Below are 20,419 nucleotides of genomic sequence, written 5' to 3'. Positions count from 1 at the left end.
TCAGATAGAAATCAGATGAGTTTAATGACTTTTACTAGATAGATAAGGTAAAGGAAAACTATTTTAATAAAACATAAAACATGTAACATAAGTTCTCTGTGAGAACTTACTCACTCCCAAAATCTAATCACTTGTCCTTAATTCCATTTCAGATATTTCCTAAAAATTTAATCAAAATCCGTCCATAACGTTTTGAGTTATGCTGCTAAAAGAACCAACACTGCCAAAAACATAACATCCGTCATGGCGGAGGTAAAAATGAAAAAGAAATTGCTGCTCGCTCAGGTTAATTTCAGTTCATTGTAATATAAAGCAAGCACCAAGCGATCTAACTGACTTAGTTTTAATTCACAGCCTGGACTGTTATATTAATCAAAAGATTATTGTCCTCTTTATTTCTAATCAACAGATAGAGTCAAATTTCCTATCGCCATGGTTGCCAAATCAGTGCCTAAATCAAAGCCTTGCCACCCCTGCTGCCACCCCAGCTGGTAGCATTGAATTCAAGTAATAATAATTATGGTAAGTCTGATATTTATGAGTGTGATTCTCAGATGTCGGACTGTAGTGAATGCAGCATGAGGTAACTCGACAGCGGCCCGAAACAGTTTAGTTTTGAAACTGAGAGAAGGGCAGCGAGGAGGGAGCTGCAAGGACCGAAGACAGCAGCACAGAAGGAAAGAGGTAACACTACATAACTACATCATAGGGCTGGGCGATATGGCCTAAAGATAAAATCTCCGATTTTTTATAATCAAATCCGATTTCCGATTTTAATCGATTTTTTTTCTTTTCTTTTTTACAAAACATAAATAAACTTATTAAAAACATTTATTTATTTATATAAATGAATGTCAGCTAAAATTAAGCATATAATGTCATAGCTTTTCCACCATATAAATGACTTCATATCTTACATAGAAATATGCAACACAACTGCATCCGTAATCTCTTTCCATCTGGATCCTTTTAATACAGGATCCACTGCAGAAATAATTCCCCTGATGAAGGTTGTCTCTTAACGAGAGTTTGTTGGCTAAAGTTGACTTCTGCATCTCATAGAGAGCAACATTTCTCACTACAGTTATATGCACAGCTAAATCCCAGGCATGAGTTAAGGGTCACTTCACTGAAAATCTGTCAGACGAACACCGGAGGAGGGGCTAAGTCTGCTGCTAACTAACTATGGAAAAAAATCCTGATTTTCATAAAAATAAATCGCCAGAAATGGAAAATTCAATTCAGCGATGTTATCGATTAATCGCCCAGCCCCACTACATCATATAATAATAATAAATGAAATAATGACAGCATGGTTCTAATAGGTGCTTATAGTTATGATACAGATTTTGAGTTGACAAAAAAGACTGTTTCGCTACCTTACAAAACTTAGACTGCTAGGTGTGAAGTTAGGTTTGTCTAAGGTAGAAAAGCTAATATAATTAAAAGATTGTCACCAGAGTAATGTGAGGGGTCAGCACAACCAAAAGACGAGAGCTTCCCTAAGACCTTCCAAGGAGAGACCAGCCAGAGCTTCTGCAGAAACTGGTACAAATCTGATCCATGGTTGGAGAACTCGCTGACTGTACACCACTCACATGAAGTTAGTGATATTCTGCTTTCTGTCTGATGTCACAATGAACCTAAAACCTTTATGGGTGCACTTAATTTGACTTTTTCTAAACCACTGAATGCACATGTCCAACTGTTCAATGTTTCATTAGCCACAACAGAAGAAGAAAAGAAAAGAAAAGAATGAATGGAACACTAAATGTTCTGGTTCAATGACAGCTTAAAACAGTCCTCTTCATCATCCTGTTCACATCAGTTAGACATCAGACCAAGACTACACCCAATACATGACTAGTTTTTCATTTTGTGATTTACCCACCACTGTTGTTAGATTTTGGTTCAGTAAATAGTTTGAGATGAAGAACCTATGTGACTCAACTTTAATGTCAAAGAAGACTTCTTAAATTTTCTGTAAATGTCACTTGAAAGCTGAATACCTCTTACTTTTGGTGAGTAGTGTATGTTATTCTCATTGGTGAGTCTTTAAGCTGCTAAAATGATGACCTGATTTAACAGATTTTATACATATACATGTATGTATAAGTAGGGTACAGCCCACAGCTTTCAAAAGATTACATGCAATTATTCAAACTACTGAGAAAAAAAAACATGGAGAACATGTTCTGAATGAACAATAAAAACCTATGTTTAGCACCTTATGGTCAAACATTTACTTCCACATAATGCATTTACGCTCACCTTATTACAGCTCAGTTCAAAGCCCCCCCTCCCAAATATTTTTTTAGATCTGCCCCTGCTGAGGAGCGCATCATCCAAAACCAGTTATGGCATAAAAAATTAACAAAATATTGCTCATTCCTAACGTCTTGAGTTGAGAAAAGAAGGAAAAGCAAACAACAGCAAAACCTAACTTCTCTAACCTAACCTAATTTCAGCAGACGCTTTACTTTTTAAGATGAGGACAGTGGAAGCTTACCTTGACATAAGCAGGCTGTTTCTCTAGAATGAGATCAGCAACCTTTTTAGATACCTGTAGAGTAAGACAGAGCAAAGATTAGACATTATAAAAGTAAAGGAAAGGGAGCAAAAATACATTTCTATGTTCCTCCTATTGTCAACCCAGAGAAACTTTGAAGATGCTTGTGAATGGAGCTGAAATAACTATCACTGATGTCTATAAGCAAAGCACCAAATAGCCAAACATATTTTTGTCTCTCTTTCTCAGTTTAATTCCTTTAGCCATCTTCTTCAATAGTGTAAATCTTCTTTCTTAGAAAGGCCTCTGTTCTGTTTGTTCCCACTGTGTTTTCTAAAGCTCTACCCTCTACATTGTGTCTTGTTTTCATCAGTTAATTCAGTCATTGAGTGAAACTAATTATTTTAAGAGTTTGTGTCCTGTCTCTGGAATAAAGCATGACTGTCAGATCAGTATGAACACTCATTTTTACATCAAGAAACAAAAGCTTAAGGCTTGACTTGACAAGTCTGACCATAAATATAGCAGCTGGACATGAATAGGCAGCTAATTATAAAAGATAAATAAATAATCAAATGACCAACAACATTGTTCCCGCTCAGCGAGTCATCTCTTATCCATTTACTTAATCTGCATCTGTGTACAGCAACATACTGTGTACAGATTCAACATTTCCACAAACCAAGAGGATTTCTCTGGAACAATAATCATGAGTTTATTCAAATGGCAAGAAGACTGAAAGCTAGTTTGCAGTAGATGAGGTCAGGGAAAGGAAAGACATTTCCGCATGTGCATTGATGCCAAGTAAGGACCTAAACAGATGGCAAATGCAACTCAAATGAAACAGTTCTTCCATAAGAATCTGTCATTTGAGAAAGTGTATGTGTTTTTCGGTTTTGTTTTGTTTTTTGTTTTTCAAACACAGAAAACAATGTGGAAGCATATAATCCCTCAACTATTCACAAAACTGTCCTAAAATAAAGCCACAATGCCACCTATTGGCTTTTCACTGATTTTATATTTTCATACCAAAGTTTGGAAGCACAAACAGCAAAGAGCCAGAAGTAAACAACCAAACAGTGCTGCCTAAGCCACAAGGCCAAAGTCATTAATTCTGAGCTTGCCCTCAGACACACAAATGGAGGTTAATTGTGCAGCAAGTGAGCTGCAAAGCAAGCGCAACGCATGTGATATTTAGCAGATGGAGCAAATATTGTCCAAAACTAGTGACTGCCAGTGTAGAGTAGACAACTCATAACCACAACAACACAATGAAGGAATTCTTTTTGTGCAATGGCGGACAGAAATGAGACAAATGAGGAAGTCAAGGGAGACAAATATTGTTCTATACACTCCAGCTCACACACTTTTACAGAGAAATGGAAACACTCCTGACAGGGATTGCTTGCACAGTTTTATCTAGCACATTTTAGCAAGCAGGCTTTACACTTTCAATACAAATAAATTCTGTTAATACTTTGCTTAAAATATTTGCTACTTACAGTGAGAATTACCACAGATTTCTAAGTCAATTCTACCTAAATGTGTTGGCACTAATCAGGGCTGTAAAGGGCTGTAAAGATGAAGCAAAGAGCCATAAAAAAGAACATTGAACAGTATTTTGAGCAGTAAATTCAGCACTAATATGTCAAATTAAAATTATCTATCATAAATGTGAGTTGTCTAAAAGATAAATTGCTGCTTTAAAGCCTCCATCTGTGTGTCCATCTCTAGCACTCAACTTTCATATGTTCATAATCATTACTACCATCACCTGTATCTAAATGTAGCCTGCACTCCTTCCAAGACAAAGAAGGAATGCAAAGTTGGATTGAACACTAGTGTACATCTGCACTTTATCATGTTCATGGATAGTTGTTCTGCCTCATTTTAACATTTTAGGGTCTTGAGCTAAAAGCATAAATGGCAGTTAATTCATGTTCATGTTAAAAGAAACAGCTAGAAATTACAGAGAGCTTCATCATATTAGTGAACCCTCTCTACCATCGGTGTGTCACATGGGAATTGAGGCAAACACAAACAAGCAAACCACATCTTCTGGACCCTGACATATTTTGCTAAAGCCTTGAGGCTTTGCAGGGCAATTAGTCCTGAGATGAGCCTCAAAGGAGTGTGTCAGATATTCTAACCGGACACTTCAGAGCAGGGAAATTGCTCAACATAGTTAATATACCAGTCCATACACACACCCTCTCACACAGCTGGAGCGGAGAGAAAAAAGGTTTAAGGACATATGATACAAGTGCAGCAATATCTTTCTCACTCTCATCTCAAGTACCACTGAAAGTCACACACACAAGCTCATGTCTATGTTGAGCTGCTTTACAGCTTAACGTAGCAGATAGAGTGACAGTGTGAGGAGACTGCCATCATCAGCTACCAGTAGGAAAAGGCTATCACAGGGCAGTGCTACAGGGAGAATCTGAAAGCTTCCTTCCATCTGCTGCAGGGGATCACCATTAGTCTGATGAACAACAGCTCATAAACAATTCACAAAAAACTTCATAGATTAAGAAAAAAAAAAGTGTGCAGGATTTACTTTTCCTTTGAGCACGATGCCAAATAAACTCTGGTGAAAAGTACAAGTCAGCAGCCTCTCTAAGCCAAATCCATTAGCATATTTCAGCTTTATCCTGCATCTCATCTGCAGTGCACTACATTGATTTTTCAGCCAGACAAGTCTTAGAACTCACCAATAATCAGAGTGCAAAATCAATCAAAACGGTTCCCTTTTGTTGCAACAGGACTGTCTTGCAGATAGAAAAACACAATTTTTTTAACACCTTATTTCAACACTGAATAAAATGTATTTTCCCAAGTCAAATAAGGTGCATTTATAATGTGACATATTCATACACTTCGTCTTGGAGGGACTGGAGTGATAGTCAAAACATTAGTAATATTGATTGCAGATTAATGTTTAATTTCAACTCAGTTAAAAACATTATTACAGGACCAAACACCAACAGAAGTCATTTAAGGACACAAGTATTTTTAATTAACTTTTGGTTCAATGGCAAAAAAAGTACAGTCTTCATCTCCTGATTATCATTCTAAAAAGGTCAAATTTATCAACAAGATGGTTGAACTTTTCCTTCTCCCTTACGCCCCTCTACGCTCTTTAAGACCAGTTGATCAGCTGCTCTTGATGGCATAAAGCTCAGAGGAGATCGGGCCTTTGCTGTTGCTGGTCCTAGACTGCGCAACGACCTGCCTCTGCATATCAGACAGGCCTCCTCCTTGCATGATTTTAAGTCTCTTGTTAAAACTCACCTGTTCTCCTTGGTTTTTTTCACACTCTTGAGATGTTGACATTTTGCTTCTGTTTTTAGAAGTGGTGATTTTAACTTGTCTTCTTTGATTTCATTGTTTTGATTGATTTTATTCTCTGTGCTTTTCTGTACAGCATTTTAGACCACTGTGCTGGTTTTAAAGTGCTTTATAAATTAAGCTGGATTGGATTGGACTTTTCCAGAAAAAGTGGAAAACACAACACAATATTGGCAGATTTTGTTTCTTGATAGGACAACTGGAAGAATAAGTCAAGCAAATCAAATCTTGCACATAACGAAAATGCTTCACCAAAACCCTCAACGCATAGTGAAGGACAAACAGGTCAAGGACCTGCCGTGTAAGCACAGGAATCAAAGTTTTTCATTGATAAGCTTGCTGAGAAACTTAGCTGCAGATTTTCTGCCCGACAGCACACTGGACCAATTACCACGGCCAATGAGAAGCCGCAGGCTGACAGCCAAAAACAGAGAGGAAGCGAGAGACTTTTACAGAGAGGATATGTCGAAGAGTGCTTGTTTACTCTTGGGCTAAGCTAACTAGTAGGTTTAACTGTGCCACAGGGCATAAAGTCTAGAGCATCCTCCTCTACTAAAAAGGCAGCTCAGTGGGCTACTGCCAAAAGTGTCAAAAGGGAGGAAGTGGAGGAAGGATGGCACAAATGGGAAAAAAGAGGGCTAAGAGGGATATGGGGAATAGAAGTGGCAAAAAGCAAAAAAGCAACAGCACTGAGGGAATGATGAAGGGAAACGAGTGTGCAAAAGCTTAAAGGCTTGTCAAAAAGGTGGGTAAAATACACACCAGACTGCGGGGGTTGAAGGAGGAGAGAGAAAAAAAGCTGCTTGCGCTCCTACATGCTTCTATAAATAGAATATGTTGACAAGCCAGCTCTATGAAACTCTGAGAACCTAAGTGACCTCAGAAAAATGGAGATGGCTTTGCTGAGGAAACATGCTGCACTTTTGGACCAGACTAGGTCTACATTACTGTATTAGTGTTATTTTTTATTTTTAAATGTTCATTTTTTTTAACTTTTGTGCCAACAAGAATGCAGAATTCTACAAGAGCTGATAGTAAAATTACAGCACATACAGAAAATACAATCCATTTAGTGGAAGCTTATTTTAACCCTGAAAGTATGTGTTTCTCTTCCAAAAGTAGAAAGGGAGGCAAAAAAAATCTGGGTGTGAAACCATGGGAAGTGACTCTGTGAACCCATTTTGCAAGCTGATAGATTTTCTTCAATAAACTCTCTTTCCCCATCTCCTCTCCTCTGACGCCTCATTTTATTTCCTCATCCATACAGCAAACGTTAGATCACATTATTATATAGAAGTTTAAGTCTTTAGAAACCTCACAGTCTTGATGACATAATTGTTACCCAAAGACTGTCTTTGACATAACAGATGATCGATCGGTCTTCAGTGTAAGGACAGAGACATGATTGATTCATCCTCAGCTCAGAGGAAAATCTATACATTGTCCTTTATAACACGGTGACTCTGTGGACATCAAGGCTGCTGTCAGTCTTTACACCTCCAATGAAACACTTGCATCTCTGTGGTATTCAATATTTAAAGAGAACATCTCTGTTTAAATAGAACATTTGAGGATAATCCCCATGAAATCCAATCAGATGTATAAATCTTTTTTTTATAGTATAAGATGAACTCTTGACCACCTATACACCAAATATCTAGCCAAACAAGGACAACAAATTGTCGTAATCCTCGTAGGTATTTAAAAGATATTGTACCATTTGTTTGGGAGAGGTCAACTTCCATACCTTGTGGTTTAGAAGCAAGTTTTGAGAATGATCGTATACAGATGTATACAAGTTTTCCAATGTCAGGATTAATCAGGCCCAAAATTGTGAGTTTTTTTTAAGTGTTTTCAGATACAAACCGCAGATACAGACCGCTAACATGTTTTTTTTTTCCCACCACATACTTTGGCTCATCACAAGGTAGAATCTGAGAAAATGGAGTTACATATCGGTTTTTTCTCCACTAACCCATAGCACACAAGTACAATGCTTAGTTCATAGTGTAATTACCACACTACGTAGTCTCTTTCTGATACTCAACAATCAGCTATTCTCACCTGCATTAAGGACATACAGTCTCATATCTCATCCCTTTGCCGAGGGAATACAAATCCACGTTTAGAGAGGTACTTACAACTGGAACTCTGATAGATCTGAGTTGTGTCAAGCCATGCACTCAAGTGGAAATGAGGGTATGGTCTGACAACACAGCGAGTTGAAATCAGGAACGAGTCAGCCAACTTCAGGGCCATTTCCTGTATATGTGTTACATTATTTTCACCACTGATCTGCTCCTTTAGGGGACTTAGCAGCACGTCCTGAGGCAATTTATTCCCATTGGAGAAGTGAACACAAGCATAGATTGGGATCCATTTTTCATCTCAGGAGTCTCCAAAGCAGGGGTGTTAAAGTCCGTTTCAAAGGCTGGTGTCCTGCAGGTTTTCATTGTTTCCCTGATCTAACACACCTGACTGAAATTAATAGGTTATTATGAAGAAGTTGACAAGAAGCTGTTGGATCCATTTGATTCTATTCAGGTGTTAGATCAGGGAAACTAAAACCTGCAGGACACCAGCCCTCGAGGAAACAGCACCCATTTTATCCAAGTCATGTGTCTTACATGCATTCTAAGAGAAAATTTGCAATTTCAGACCAACAAATCAGGTAGAAATATGCTTTTCTTTGTGCCTGTCTGTTTCTCAGCAGCTACGTCTTGCCGGTTCTAATATAATAGATATTTTTAATAACAGTTATTCATGATCTAGGGCCAGCACCCTTCTGTCAGGTGTGAATGTTTTCATTGCACATTGGTTGTCAAAATTAGTTTTATACATGTACACAAACATAACACATTTACTGGATTACCTAAAGTAAAGAGGATAGAGTCAGACAAATGTCAAATGGGGAGTTAAACCAGCATCTGAAACAGTCCAGTAGTGTTGTGTTTGTGCTTTTATGCACCAATTTATCCTGCATAGATATTACCCTGGATAAAATTTAGTCTAATATTACTGACAATGATGCAGACTTATCAAAAGAATCATGTTGGACCTCTACCTTTCCACCTTTGAGGATATGGAAAACCATTGTTGTAAAATTTCCTTGCTCAGATTCAAAATGACTTGTTTTGTATATCCAAATAGTTTTAAATAACCAAAAAACTGGTCAAACATCCAGTTTTAGGTTCATTTCCATTCAGCACTGTTATCTGATGGTAGAAGCCTTCAGCATCCTTTTAACAATAAAAACAACAGCTGCTTACAGGCTGTCCCAAACTGACATATCTCATCCTTTATCAAAAATACATACTAGATTTTGCACAGCCACAGAACATTGAAAAACAAGAAGATACTTACTGCAGCCTGTTGTCTCTTGAGCTTGTCTCTGTACTCCTCCAGGTCCTGCAGGTTCAGCTCAGGCGGGAGTTTCTATAATCATACAAATCAGATACAAACAAAAAAGCAAACTGATTATTTTCACGGCATCTTTTAACATGACAAAGTACAAAAAACTTTTCTATCTAGAAATGCAGACTTTAAAACCCTCTTACTTCTATGCAGCTACACGCAGACTTTACTTGGAAAATTATGCATGTTAGAACTATGGCAGTATCATATTTCCGGTGCTAAGGATCACAGCAAGGATTTCATTTATCTTGAAAGAGCTAATCTTCACTCCTGAGAATCTTCTTTTTCAATAATATCTGTGTATTTCAAAGTGTTTAAGCTAGTTTCACCGGTGTGACTCAAGATAGCTGTCGTTCACCCTTTAAAAAATGAAAAGAGTTTGCTTAGTAAACACACTTTGCCAGATCATAAGTCAGATTAGTCAGGAAGGTAGAGGATGTTATTCAGTAAACAGCAAACAAACTCTACTAGGGAAAAAAGATATTACAAACCCATGGCCCAAAGGATGATAGGTAATTACTTTCCTCTTGACTGAGAGTCTCATTTCAGATGGTGTAGCAATACCAAGATAAATCTAATGAGATTTCACACCTTTCTTCTGTTGAGCGGATGCAATCCATCAATCCGGACCTCAATGATATGCATGCGGTTCAGCAGAAGTGTAAGAGACAGCAGCTCAGGTGAAAAAGAGCTTTATTCCTGCCAGTCAGATGGGGCTCAATGCACAATAAACCACATTTATTCACATTAGAAATGCAATGCAGCTGTTATCAAAGTTGGTGAAATGTGGAGGGTTTGATGGAATCATTATTTTAAGAGGGGGTGAGCGTGGGAACTTAGAAGTCTCTTGTTGCGGTTTTAATACAAGTGGTGCTCGAGGGAGCGATAACAAGGGTTCTGGCATTCCTATAAAGTGTCTGACCTCCAGTTCATGTTGCACCATGTCGAACGAGTCATTTGAGAAGTAGATCTCCTCGATGCTGTCGATGATTTCCTGCTCGGCCTGGGGGTCGATGGGCTGCTGTCTCAGCTCCCGCAACTCCTCCTGCAAAACAGATTGAGAAGGACGAACAACCACAAAGACATAAAGTGTTAAAAGATGCCCTTTCCATAGAAGTGAAAGCTCCAGACTTAAAACTTGTTTTGTATACCCAACACAACAAAAATAAAGTCAAGAAAAAGGTTAAACAGGACAATTTCAGAGTAAGGTTGCAAACAAAGGAAGGAGAGGCAGTTTAAAAGAAGAGATACAGAAGAGATTGTGGACAAAAGTGAGGGTGACGGTCAATGTGAGAAGACTCCAGAATAAATACAAAGCTTAGAAAAAATGGACAACAAGTGGGTGTGAGGAGTGGGGAGAAAAAAGAAGAAAATGAAAAAATATTTATTTGCAGGCTTCTGAGAAGGATTGCAGCTTGTTTCATAGGACAACTGTCAAGAGGAATGGCAGCCATGAGAGAGAAGACCCCCCACCCCTCCTCCTCCCCAAAAAAAGGAGCAGTAAGACTCCCCTTCTGAGAATTTCAAAGAAACATCAGAGTCTTATTGATTAACAAGTGGTGCATCCGTCAAGCCTTATTGCAGCAGCGGCTCTTTTAGATGAAGAAGTTTTAAGCCCACGTTCTCTACTGACTCCCTTGATGAGTCACAATGCACTCGCATGTCAGTAGAAATGTTTGGGGGGGGGGGGTAGAATGAAACTACAAACTCTTTTCTTTCTTGTTCTCTTCACTAAGACAGTAAATCTGAAGAGATTTTTTGAAAAGGAAATGTTAAGGAATTTTGGTAGAAAAAGCCTCAAGGAGGGAAAAACAAATGCAGTGGGCATACAATAGAAGAAAATTGGGATATCCTGGATAATAAAGGTAGTGAGTCCTGAGGTTTACCATTCGGTGGCTCAGCAGATGAGTCATGTAATTTTCATGCTTGTCAAGTTAGATATAATTGGTAAAACTGGTTCCATTTCCTGGAATAAAGATCAAGTCTTCTAAAGAAATGGGAAAAAAAAGCAAGTGTAGAAATCTTTTTTGTGCATTAGAGAAATATTCTTCTGATTTTACCATTTTAATTCCCCTTTCTTAATACAAAACATAAAAATGGCAACCCATCTGTAGACATTTAATTTAAGCTCCAAGAATTTACATGAATCTGGCAAAAATTTGTCACATTAAAAAAAAAAAAAAAATCCAAGCATGCCAGCTTTAGATCATCTTTTGAGGACGCCTGCTACAAACTGCACTACAGATTATTAATTACATGAGAATACCACTCATATGCTGGGTGGCTTCACTTTACACACACAGTGACAGGAAGCCTTTTATTTATGTTAAAACTGAGTGTAACTTCTTATTAATGAAGGATCATTTCAGGGATTCATTAGCACATTAAAGTGCAAAGGTATGAAAAACAGGACATGGGCTTAGTAAGAAGATAATCCTTTGATTCCAATATGGAATTAGGGGATAAATGAACTCTATGCACTCATATGTGTTTTCATACTTCACTTAAAAAACACCTTTATAGGATAACAAACAACGATTGAGAAAACCTTGTTAAACAGTTGCTTAACCACAAACATTTTCCATCAGCAAGAAGCATCAAGGTGTGCCACCCAAGTATCTAAGTCCATCTCTTCAGTGGATGAGTGTGCCTAGATGAGTGATATTTATGAGGAAATGCTGCTGCGAGTCATTTTAATGTTCACTGTAAAATATAGCATCATCTAATGCAATTACACCCACAGAAACCCCCTGAATATTCTAAATATAACGTCTAGGATTATAATGAAGCATCAAAACATGTTTAACGTGTGCATGTGTGTGCACAGAACTGAAGGCAAGCAAAGTGTGAATCCATGTTGGAGTCAGGTAAAGGAGAGAGCAGGAGCCCCCAAGGGAAATGTGTGGGAGAGAGCTTGAGATTGGAAAGGAGAGTTAGCAAAGAGGCAGGAGATCACGCTTCACTATCAAAAGGGTGGGTGGTAAATAAGCTCAAATAAGAGGGAAAGTGAAGGAAAAAAAAAAAAGGGGTGGTGGATGACTCACTGGTAGCGAAACGTGCAGCAGAAAGAAAAAGACAATGGCGTGCCTTGTGTGAAGCCACTCCAGTTTAGTTGGGGGGGGAAATGACCTCTGCTATGCAACTATCCCCCTCTTTTCATTCACTTGCAGAGATTTGAAAAGCTTAAAAACATATTTGAGAGACTGCATTGAGAGGAGATGTTGGGTTAAATAACTGCCTATGTCCCCTGCTGCTGTTTGTCACAAAACAAAAACAGATGCCCCTGTCCCCAAAGTGAAAACACCCAAAACATGAACCGCTGCTTTGATCCAATTTCACTTTGAAGGATGAGGGACAAACAAACCATCCTTCATCCCTCTCTGCAAATTAATGAAATTGTCAGCTCATTGTGGAAATTGGAAATCTATTTACATCCAAAGTGCAGGACGTTTAACAAGCTTTAGAAAAGAATCAAAGTGGATATTTGTGTCAAGTGCTGATTGAAAATGGGAAAATCAAGCTCTGCACACAAAAGTGCTTAACAACACAGCGTGCCAGATAAAACAAAAGAGTGTATAAGTAATAGGAAAATCCTTTGAGATAAACAGAAAGATGTGAAGGGACAATCATCTCCGCTATGGAATCATTCATTAGAAGAACAAATTAAAAACCTCCTTGTTGTAATTAGCATTGAATATGCATGCAAGTCTAACTGGCTGAGTATCCTTGTCTGCTATTGAGAATGGGTTTTAAAGCTGTTGTCTTTTGGGACATGAATACACAATCACAACAAACAGCACGATCCAGGATCCAATACTGTTCACAGCTGCTGAGCTATCAGATAATAATATTGAATTTTTGCTCGGGAGTACGTGATTATTACACCTTCCATTCAGAATTGCTTCTTAATGAGAGAAAAACATGAACCCACTACATCTGTGATGTCACGTTGTCGTTTTATTGGTTGAGTCAGAACTTAGTCTGGCTTTTGAATGTATAATTAGACATCAGTGGATCTAGAAATAAATAAATAAATAATTCAAACTTGATTGGGTCCTGTCGAAGTGAGCTACATTCTCCCTCATTATTTCCTGTGTGGACTGAAAACATGCTGTCCTCGCATTTTTATTCCCAGTCCTTGTCATCTGTAAATACATACTACATATTAAAGTTGTCAGCTCATCATGCCCATCCTATAATTTTAGATAATACTACAGGATTAAGCAGGCAATGCACTTAATTTGTGGAAATGAACGTTTCCTTTTTCTTTTGAGTTGAAACGAGTTCTTGAACGAATCAGTGATGAGTGTATTAAGGGTGACCCCTACTGGTAGGAAATATTTACTGTATATGTCATTTTTACCTGGAAAAAAAAACAAAGCAGGAAAACAGAAACCTCAAGAGAAACGTCACTATTATCATTTATTTTAATAGGAAGTTGTTTTTCAGTGTGTCTCTGCATCACACAAACATTTTGTATGTATTTATTGCTTTTGAATTAACATAAAGGTTAAATACAATCATTTTACTCACCCGTTATCAACAATCTCTCAGTTACTTTGAAATTATTCAGTAAGATTAAAAATAAATAACCAGCCATTTTAAGCATAAGCTTTCTTTAATGTGTTTTTAACTGCTCAACAGATTAAGTTATAGATCTAAAGCAATCACAAAGCAATATACCCTCACAATAAAAAAGAATATATACATTTTTCCTCACTAAATGTAGTACAGAATTTTGAATGTCTTCAGAAAGACATTCAAAATTAAACTATTAGAATATACTAAGAAAAAGCCCCAGGTTTGTGAACAACAATGTTAAAAAAGGGTTTCTTAAAGGGAGATGTAACAAAAGATAACTAACATAAAATATAGCTGGGACAAAATTACTAGCCTTTTCATTTTTATTTGGGTTCAAAATCTTAAGCAGCAATGACAGCTTGTAAGTGTTTGAGTGAACCAGCTTCTGTCTGGAGGTTTTGCTGACTTTGAGAACTACAATGTTGTGGGTTTCTCCCTAAGGACAAAACACCCAATCACAAGCTGAGTGGTGACAAGAAGGGCTCAAGGTTTTACACAAACAACCACTTCATAGTGCATGGCACAACACACAAGATCATGTCTACAGGTCAAGATTCAGTAGTCCACCTGCTTCTCAAGGATAAAGGGCACTCCTCTGAGGATAGTAATGTACAGATTTTGAACAGAGAAGATACAGTTTTGGTCATGCTGGGGAACAACTCACAGGTGACAATGACTTGAGTGGCTAACAGAATGATCAGGTGAGTTAGTAAGCCTGTTTACACGGCCATCAAAATCTCATAACTGGGACTAATCAGATAACTGCATTGCTTCTGTCCGCTTACTTTCCGGCCGTAAAAAGACTAAATAAATCCGATATACAGACATCGGGGTATTTGGGAGAAATAAAGGTATGTTATTCCGATTTCTCATAATCAGATAATGGTAGTTATCTGATGAAAGATATCAGATATTGCAGTTTACATGACCACTTAAATTATGTCATAACTCCAGAAATCAGGGACTGATCGGATTTTTGGTGTGCATGTAAACACACTGATTTATATGACCCTAACGACCCTTAATGGGCCTCATTCACCAACCGTTCTTACGGAAAAATTTGTCCAACTTCCGAACATTTTTTAAAAATTGTAGCATTCACCAAAATCTTTGTATCTCCTCCTCTCCTTTTATGGGCATTTTTTGGGCGTTTACCTATGCAAAGTATAGCCGTCGGGTCCGTCCTTTTAATTTAGGAGAGATTGGTATTCACCAATCTAAGAGGAAAAATACAAACAATTCTGCGGTCAATGAACATGTTCATGAATCTAATGGAGGGTTTTCGTAAAAAAAATTCTCAACTACAACTACAAATTTAAGAAGATTTGTAAGAATATATTGGGGAATCAGGCCCATTCCTTTTACACTTGGTACCAAATAACTATAAGCCAAAACTACTGAAGAAGCCATCCCCCCAAGAAAATCCAGTTGCCTTTATACAAGCTTTTTGGATTACCTTTACCTTACAATGACCAGTTGAGGCTCGAGCCGGCAACGTTCTTGCTGTTAGGCTGCGGTGCTAGCCTCCACACCACCAAATATGTCAATTAAATCAATTAATTTACTTTACTTCAATTCAAATTTTATTCTATTTTAATTTTTGTGGTAAATGTTTAATAGGTTTGGTCATTTAAAAAAAAAAAAAAAAAACTGTGATTAAAAATAATATCTTCATTTGTATATATTTTCTCATCATTTAAATGCATTTAACTAATGGAAGCCATCTTTGACACCAGAGTTAGAAAGAGAGATGGAACCCTACATTAACAACACAGAAAATCCTTTACTGACTCAAACATAACCTCTGCTTTGAACAGAGACGAGTGGAAAGTAACAGGGGATTTGTTTTGTTTGTTTGTTTACAGTGTGAAACCACAAAGCAGCTTAGAAATGCAGGGAGACAAGGGAGATTACAAAATAAAATGAAAACATCAAAGCTGTCAAAAACAACTTGGGGCTATTAGGAAGGAATCAAATAATAAAAATACCATTTCTCGAAGTTTGAATGTCATTTCAGATGATATCCAATTAGCATTTTAGGAACACAGCAGGTGAAAAAAGTAAAGCACATGATTTTATTTTAAAGACATTTTTTTTTTATTCTGGTGGTACACTGATTATTCCTGTCCACCTCTGCGTGCACACATAGCAAACATTAAAAGCTTTGGCCATTAAATATGCTTCACTAAATATGCTTAGTGTCATACTATAGTGACATAAGAAGTTCAAACACTACCCACACAAACTGCTGTACACTTTTGAAACTAATAATCCTGCCACAAACTAGAAACACTACTTTAAAATTTCAAGTTCTTTAACTTCTGTCACTAGCTAAACAGGACAAACAGGTACATCTCGGTACATGAGGAAGTTGTCTCTGCAACTCTTCTGGTTTGTGTCTTGCAGTTGAATTTTATGATGTATTTTATTAACACACAAATGCTGGGTTTCATTTAACTGTAGAACAATTAATGTCTCAGTTTATAAAATGTTAAAGAGTGACTTTTTTTCTTGTTGCTTCTTCAGACAAAGAGTAAAAAAACGAAACCATTTTGTATTTCGAAAAAATACAAAACAGCGACTAGCCCTAACTCAAAGCAGACAAATGTAATTTTATCTTGTCCCAGCTTATTACTCAAATGCTATCAAACTGCAAGCCAAATAGAGACTTGACAGCATAATTTATCAATCATCACCCACATCAGTCTTCCATTTAACAGTTAGCCAGATGTCGCTGTCAGCTTCTGAAAGATGATAAATTATTTGAATCGTGGCTAAAATGATTGGAAATGCATTAAAGCTTCTAATCCCTGAGTATCACTGCCATAATAATACACTCAGTCAAGCACCTTGGGGTTCCTCTCCTGCTCACTGCAGTACATTAAGTTGCACAGCCTTCCCCTATAACAGTGGTAATGTATTATTTACCTAGAAACAGAGAGGGCTATGGATTTATTAAACCCTGCCATGTAAGGGGGTCGTTTCATTTTCCTGTAAACGGAGACGTCAAGCAGCAAAGTAAATGAAGTCAAAGCATAATAGCGTCAAATAATCGCCCTCTCTGCTTTAGCTGAACACATAAAAGAAGGGTGTTTACACTGCACACAGAAAAGTGAATTCATAGGTGATCTAGAGCAGCACGATATATATATATATATATATATATATATACACACACAATTCTCATATCCACACTTACTACTTGCTTATTTCCTATCTTATTATCCTACGCTGACTCCTATCACACAGACCAAACACAGTAGGTGTGATAACATCTACAGGTCCTCTTGGGACAAGCATAAAGGCTGACTACTTACTAATATTTCTCTTCAAGGACTAAAGAGGTATTTGATTACTGCATTTCCAGTTAGACCATGTCACCTGACACCAATTCCTAAGCCATGAGAAACATGCATCCTAGGAAAATAAATTAATCTTTCTCCAGAAATTCACTCTTCTGCTTTCATTCAATCCCTGATGATACCAGATGAATAAATGATCATTTTCCTTATCTACACCTGAACTGTGTTATTGTGTGTAGAACAGGAAAACCGGTGGCTTCTTATGTACAAAAACAATTCACCAATATGACAGAATGACCTCTTTTTGATTATTAAATACCATGAGTTCAAACGTCATAAAAAAAACGTTTCATATAAGCCTTTAAAACACATGCTTTTATTATTATTATTATTATTATTACTATTTAGGCTATTTACCATCAAACGAAAGATATTTTTCAGCTTGATCTTTCGTAACTCTCCTGAATGATTCAGCAGAAAAAGATTTCCTTTTTATGCTTGTCTTCTGTAGTCATATTCATCCTGCATTGCAATATTCACATGCTTAATTAGCAAAGGACACAGCAAAGGAAAATCTTATTGAGCGTTCAAACCAAACTAGGGTCACAGTCAAAACGGCAGCAAACCGAAAAGCTACAAGTTTAGAGGGAGAGAAATTAAACGTCTAGTTCAATCACCCAGGCGTATTTCATCCAGCTCTGTGAATAAATAGAGTTGGTCACCTTCTAAATTGTTCTCAGCCACATCAATAAGAAGGTCATCACCAAAATGCAAAGTCAGAGCAAAGCCAAGAGTTAGCAGTGCATTGAGGTGTCAAGAAGTAAGTGATTGTAGATTATATAGAGCTTCAGCACTGTTCGATCAGCAAATTGAATTTGTACGCACTGATAATGACAAATGCTTCCTGTGAGAAAGCATGACTGTAACATTTATAAAACAAACCACACCAAACTGTCCAGATGCTTTTACAGAAAACCATATTTCACCTTGTTGACATGAGGATCTATGTTAAGTCTGTTTAAGTGATATAAATGGGATGTATTTGTTTTGTTTTTTTGCATTACAGTTTAGTAAACACTGTGGGTGTGTTTGACTAATCCCATTTGCAGAAATAGGAACATAAGTTGACAAAGCAGAGAAAATAATTGCTAAAAAGTTCTGACTGAAATCTCATGTATTCATGAGGAGTTAAGCTGTGTTCTTACATATTTTTCTGTGCCCATTAAACTTGTTAATTAAGGCCTGTACCTCTAGTGAGAAGTAGATATTTGTTGACACCCAGCAATTAAACATATTTAAAAAATGTTGTTTGTCTTTTAGACTTTACACTACAGTTTCCATTTATTACATAAATAATACACATACATATGCAAAGTTTCTTTGTAAATTATACAAAGTTATCACAAGTGCTAATTATCCATGTTAAACTGTGTTTATGCAGATGGATATAGATGACTTTAAGATTATGTAAAATAATCGTAATGAGCTTAAACAATCATGTCCAAGCTATTATGCTATAAATGTCACTTAAAAAAAGAAAAAGATTATAAGTTGTGCTTTTCAATTATTTAAGTTATGTATTAGATTTTATAAACAAGTCAGTGCAGTGGCTACAACACCACCTTCACCAATGCAGAGATTTTGCTGATATTTTCTCTACAGAGAAAAAATTGGAGGTAAGTTTTAGGTTCTGATAGCATGACTCTTAAAGCAAACACTGAACTATGCAGACCTCTTTTCAAAATTAAGCCATAAACATAGGGTGGCTAGTCCTCGATCAAGGCTTTTTTATATAACCTGTAGAAAGCCCGAATTAATCAATTAAGTTTATCAGCCATTACAACAATCCTGACAGCGCCAGCCTTGTCATGAAACTTACCTTGCTCGGGATCCTCAGGTTCTCCACGGGGCTAAGGTCGCACATGCTCTCCTGTGGACTCTTCAGGCCCTGTCAAAGTAACCAAATTAAACGACAAAAAAACGTCAACCTTTATTCTCTCAATGTATATTCTTTCTTGTTAAGTTTAACTTCCTCCCGTTGTCACAGGTTGCTATTCATGAGCGCACAACAGTTTTCAGCAAAAGTGGAACTACTGGGCAGATTTATGACAGCGATAAGCTCTGTTGTGTCCAATGAACTATTATCTGTAAAATTACTGGTTGTGCAAATTAAGAACTTCCCTAACCGCCCAGTTTTCACTGTTGTGCATTGTTGTTGGGTGCTTGTCTTATGATAAATATATACGACAAGGGCGTGAGTGGGACTACAAGTACAAAATTTGTTTTTGTGAGAGGTGAACAGTTCGTAGCTGTAATGCTGTCGGTACATACTGCAGTTACTCCAGCTGACTCTGCCTTTTAAATAGGCAAATTGTGAGATGTCAAATTAGCCAGTTAGCTTAGCTAGCCCTTACGCTAGCTACTTGCAGCTGTCACCAGACAAACAACTAACAGCTCATTTTCAGAAGGACTTCTTTCCTCACCTGACGGGACATTAGAGACTTGATCTTCTGCATCGTAAGTCCAATTTGGGTCAATAAGTGAATTAATGATTAAAACGTGAATTTTGCCTTGTTGTCAACAACGCGAATCCATCACTATGAGAGAGAAGCCATAGTTTATTGTCACGTGACTAGTAAAGCAGGAACTGGAAGTCTTCAAGCATCCTGGGAAATGTATTTTTTCAGTTGGTAATTGGAATCACCCACCCAAGACAAGCTAAAAATATTTAGTTGATAATGATAGTATAGGTTTTTATGATGGGTATTTATATATATGTATGTATGTATGTATGTATGTATGTATGTATGCATATATATATATATATATATATATATAGAAAATTTTTAAAAATATATTGCACAGCATCAACAGCTCAGTGTGTGTTGCTCTCATATACCACTTGGTGGTAGTAATATAGCACAACAAAGGAGGCTAACTATGATTGCAATAGTTATTTTTGGCTTTGTGTGGTACAATACAAAAAGATACTGTAAAAAAACAGAAAGATGAGTGAATTCAAATTTGTTTAACTGATTTTTACTCCTAAATACTACATTTAATTAGAATAAAAGCTAAGCTATTATTATTATTATTATTATTATATTTCACTATCTGTTTTCAGTATTTTACATTTTGGATCAGTTACTTTTACTTGTTTGTCTTCTGTTATTTGGATTCTAATGTCTATATATTATTATTATTATTATTATTATTATTATTATTATTATTATTATTGCTGCACTGTTAAGTAAAACACATT

General features: G+C 36.9%; 1 protein-coding gene across 2 annotated transcripts in view; it reads right to left on the bottom strand.

Moving 5' to 3' along the window:
* The window catches only part of vps50 (VPS50 EARP/GARPII complex subunit), a 96,113-nt gene extending 76,332 nt beyond the window's left edge, over positions 1-19,781 (bottom strand). For both annotated transcript variants that reach the window (XM_042012399.1, XM_042012400.1), the window contains exons 1-5: positions 19,641-19,781; positions 19,037-19,105; positions 10,197-10,319; positions 9,224-9,295; positions 2,510-2,563 (exon numbers count right to left, since the gene is read on the bottom strand). In XM_042012399.1, coding sequence (XP_041868333.1) covers positions 2,510-2,563; positions 9,224-9,295; positions 10,197-10,319; positions 19,037-19,105; positions 19,641-19,673 — 351 coding nt within the window. In that variant the 5' untranslated portion in view covers positions 19,674-19,781. The remainder of the gene's footprint in view (positions 1-2,509; positions 2,564-9,223; positions 9,296-10,196; positions 10,320-19,036; positions 19,106-19,640) is intronic.
* Between the last annotated feature and the right edge of the window lie 638 nt (positions 19,782-20,419).

This window comes from Melanotaenia boesemani, chromosome 17 (assembly GCF_017639745.1).
Source record: "Melanotaenia boesemani isolate fMelBoe1 chromosome 17, fMelBoe1.pri, whole genome shotgun sequence".
Classification (NCBI taxonomy): domain Eukaryota; kingdom Metazoa; phylum Chordata; class Actinopteri; order Atheriniformes; family Melanotaeniidae; genus Melanotaenia; species Melanotaenia boesemani.
The sequence above is the reverse complement of the archived record's forward strand: the minus strand, read 5'-3'. Positions and strand labels throughout refer to the sequence as shown.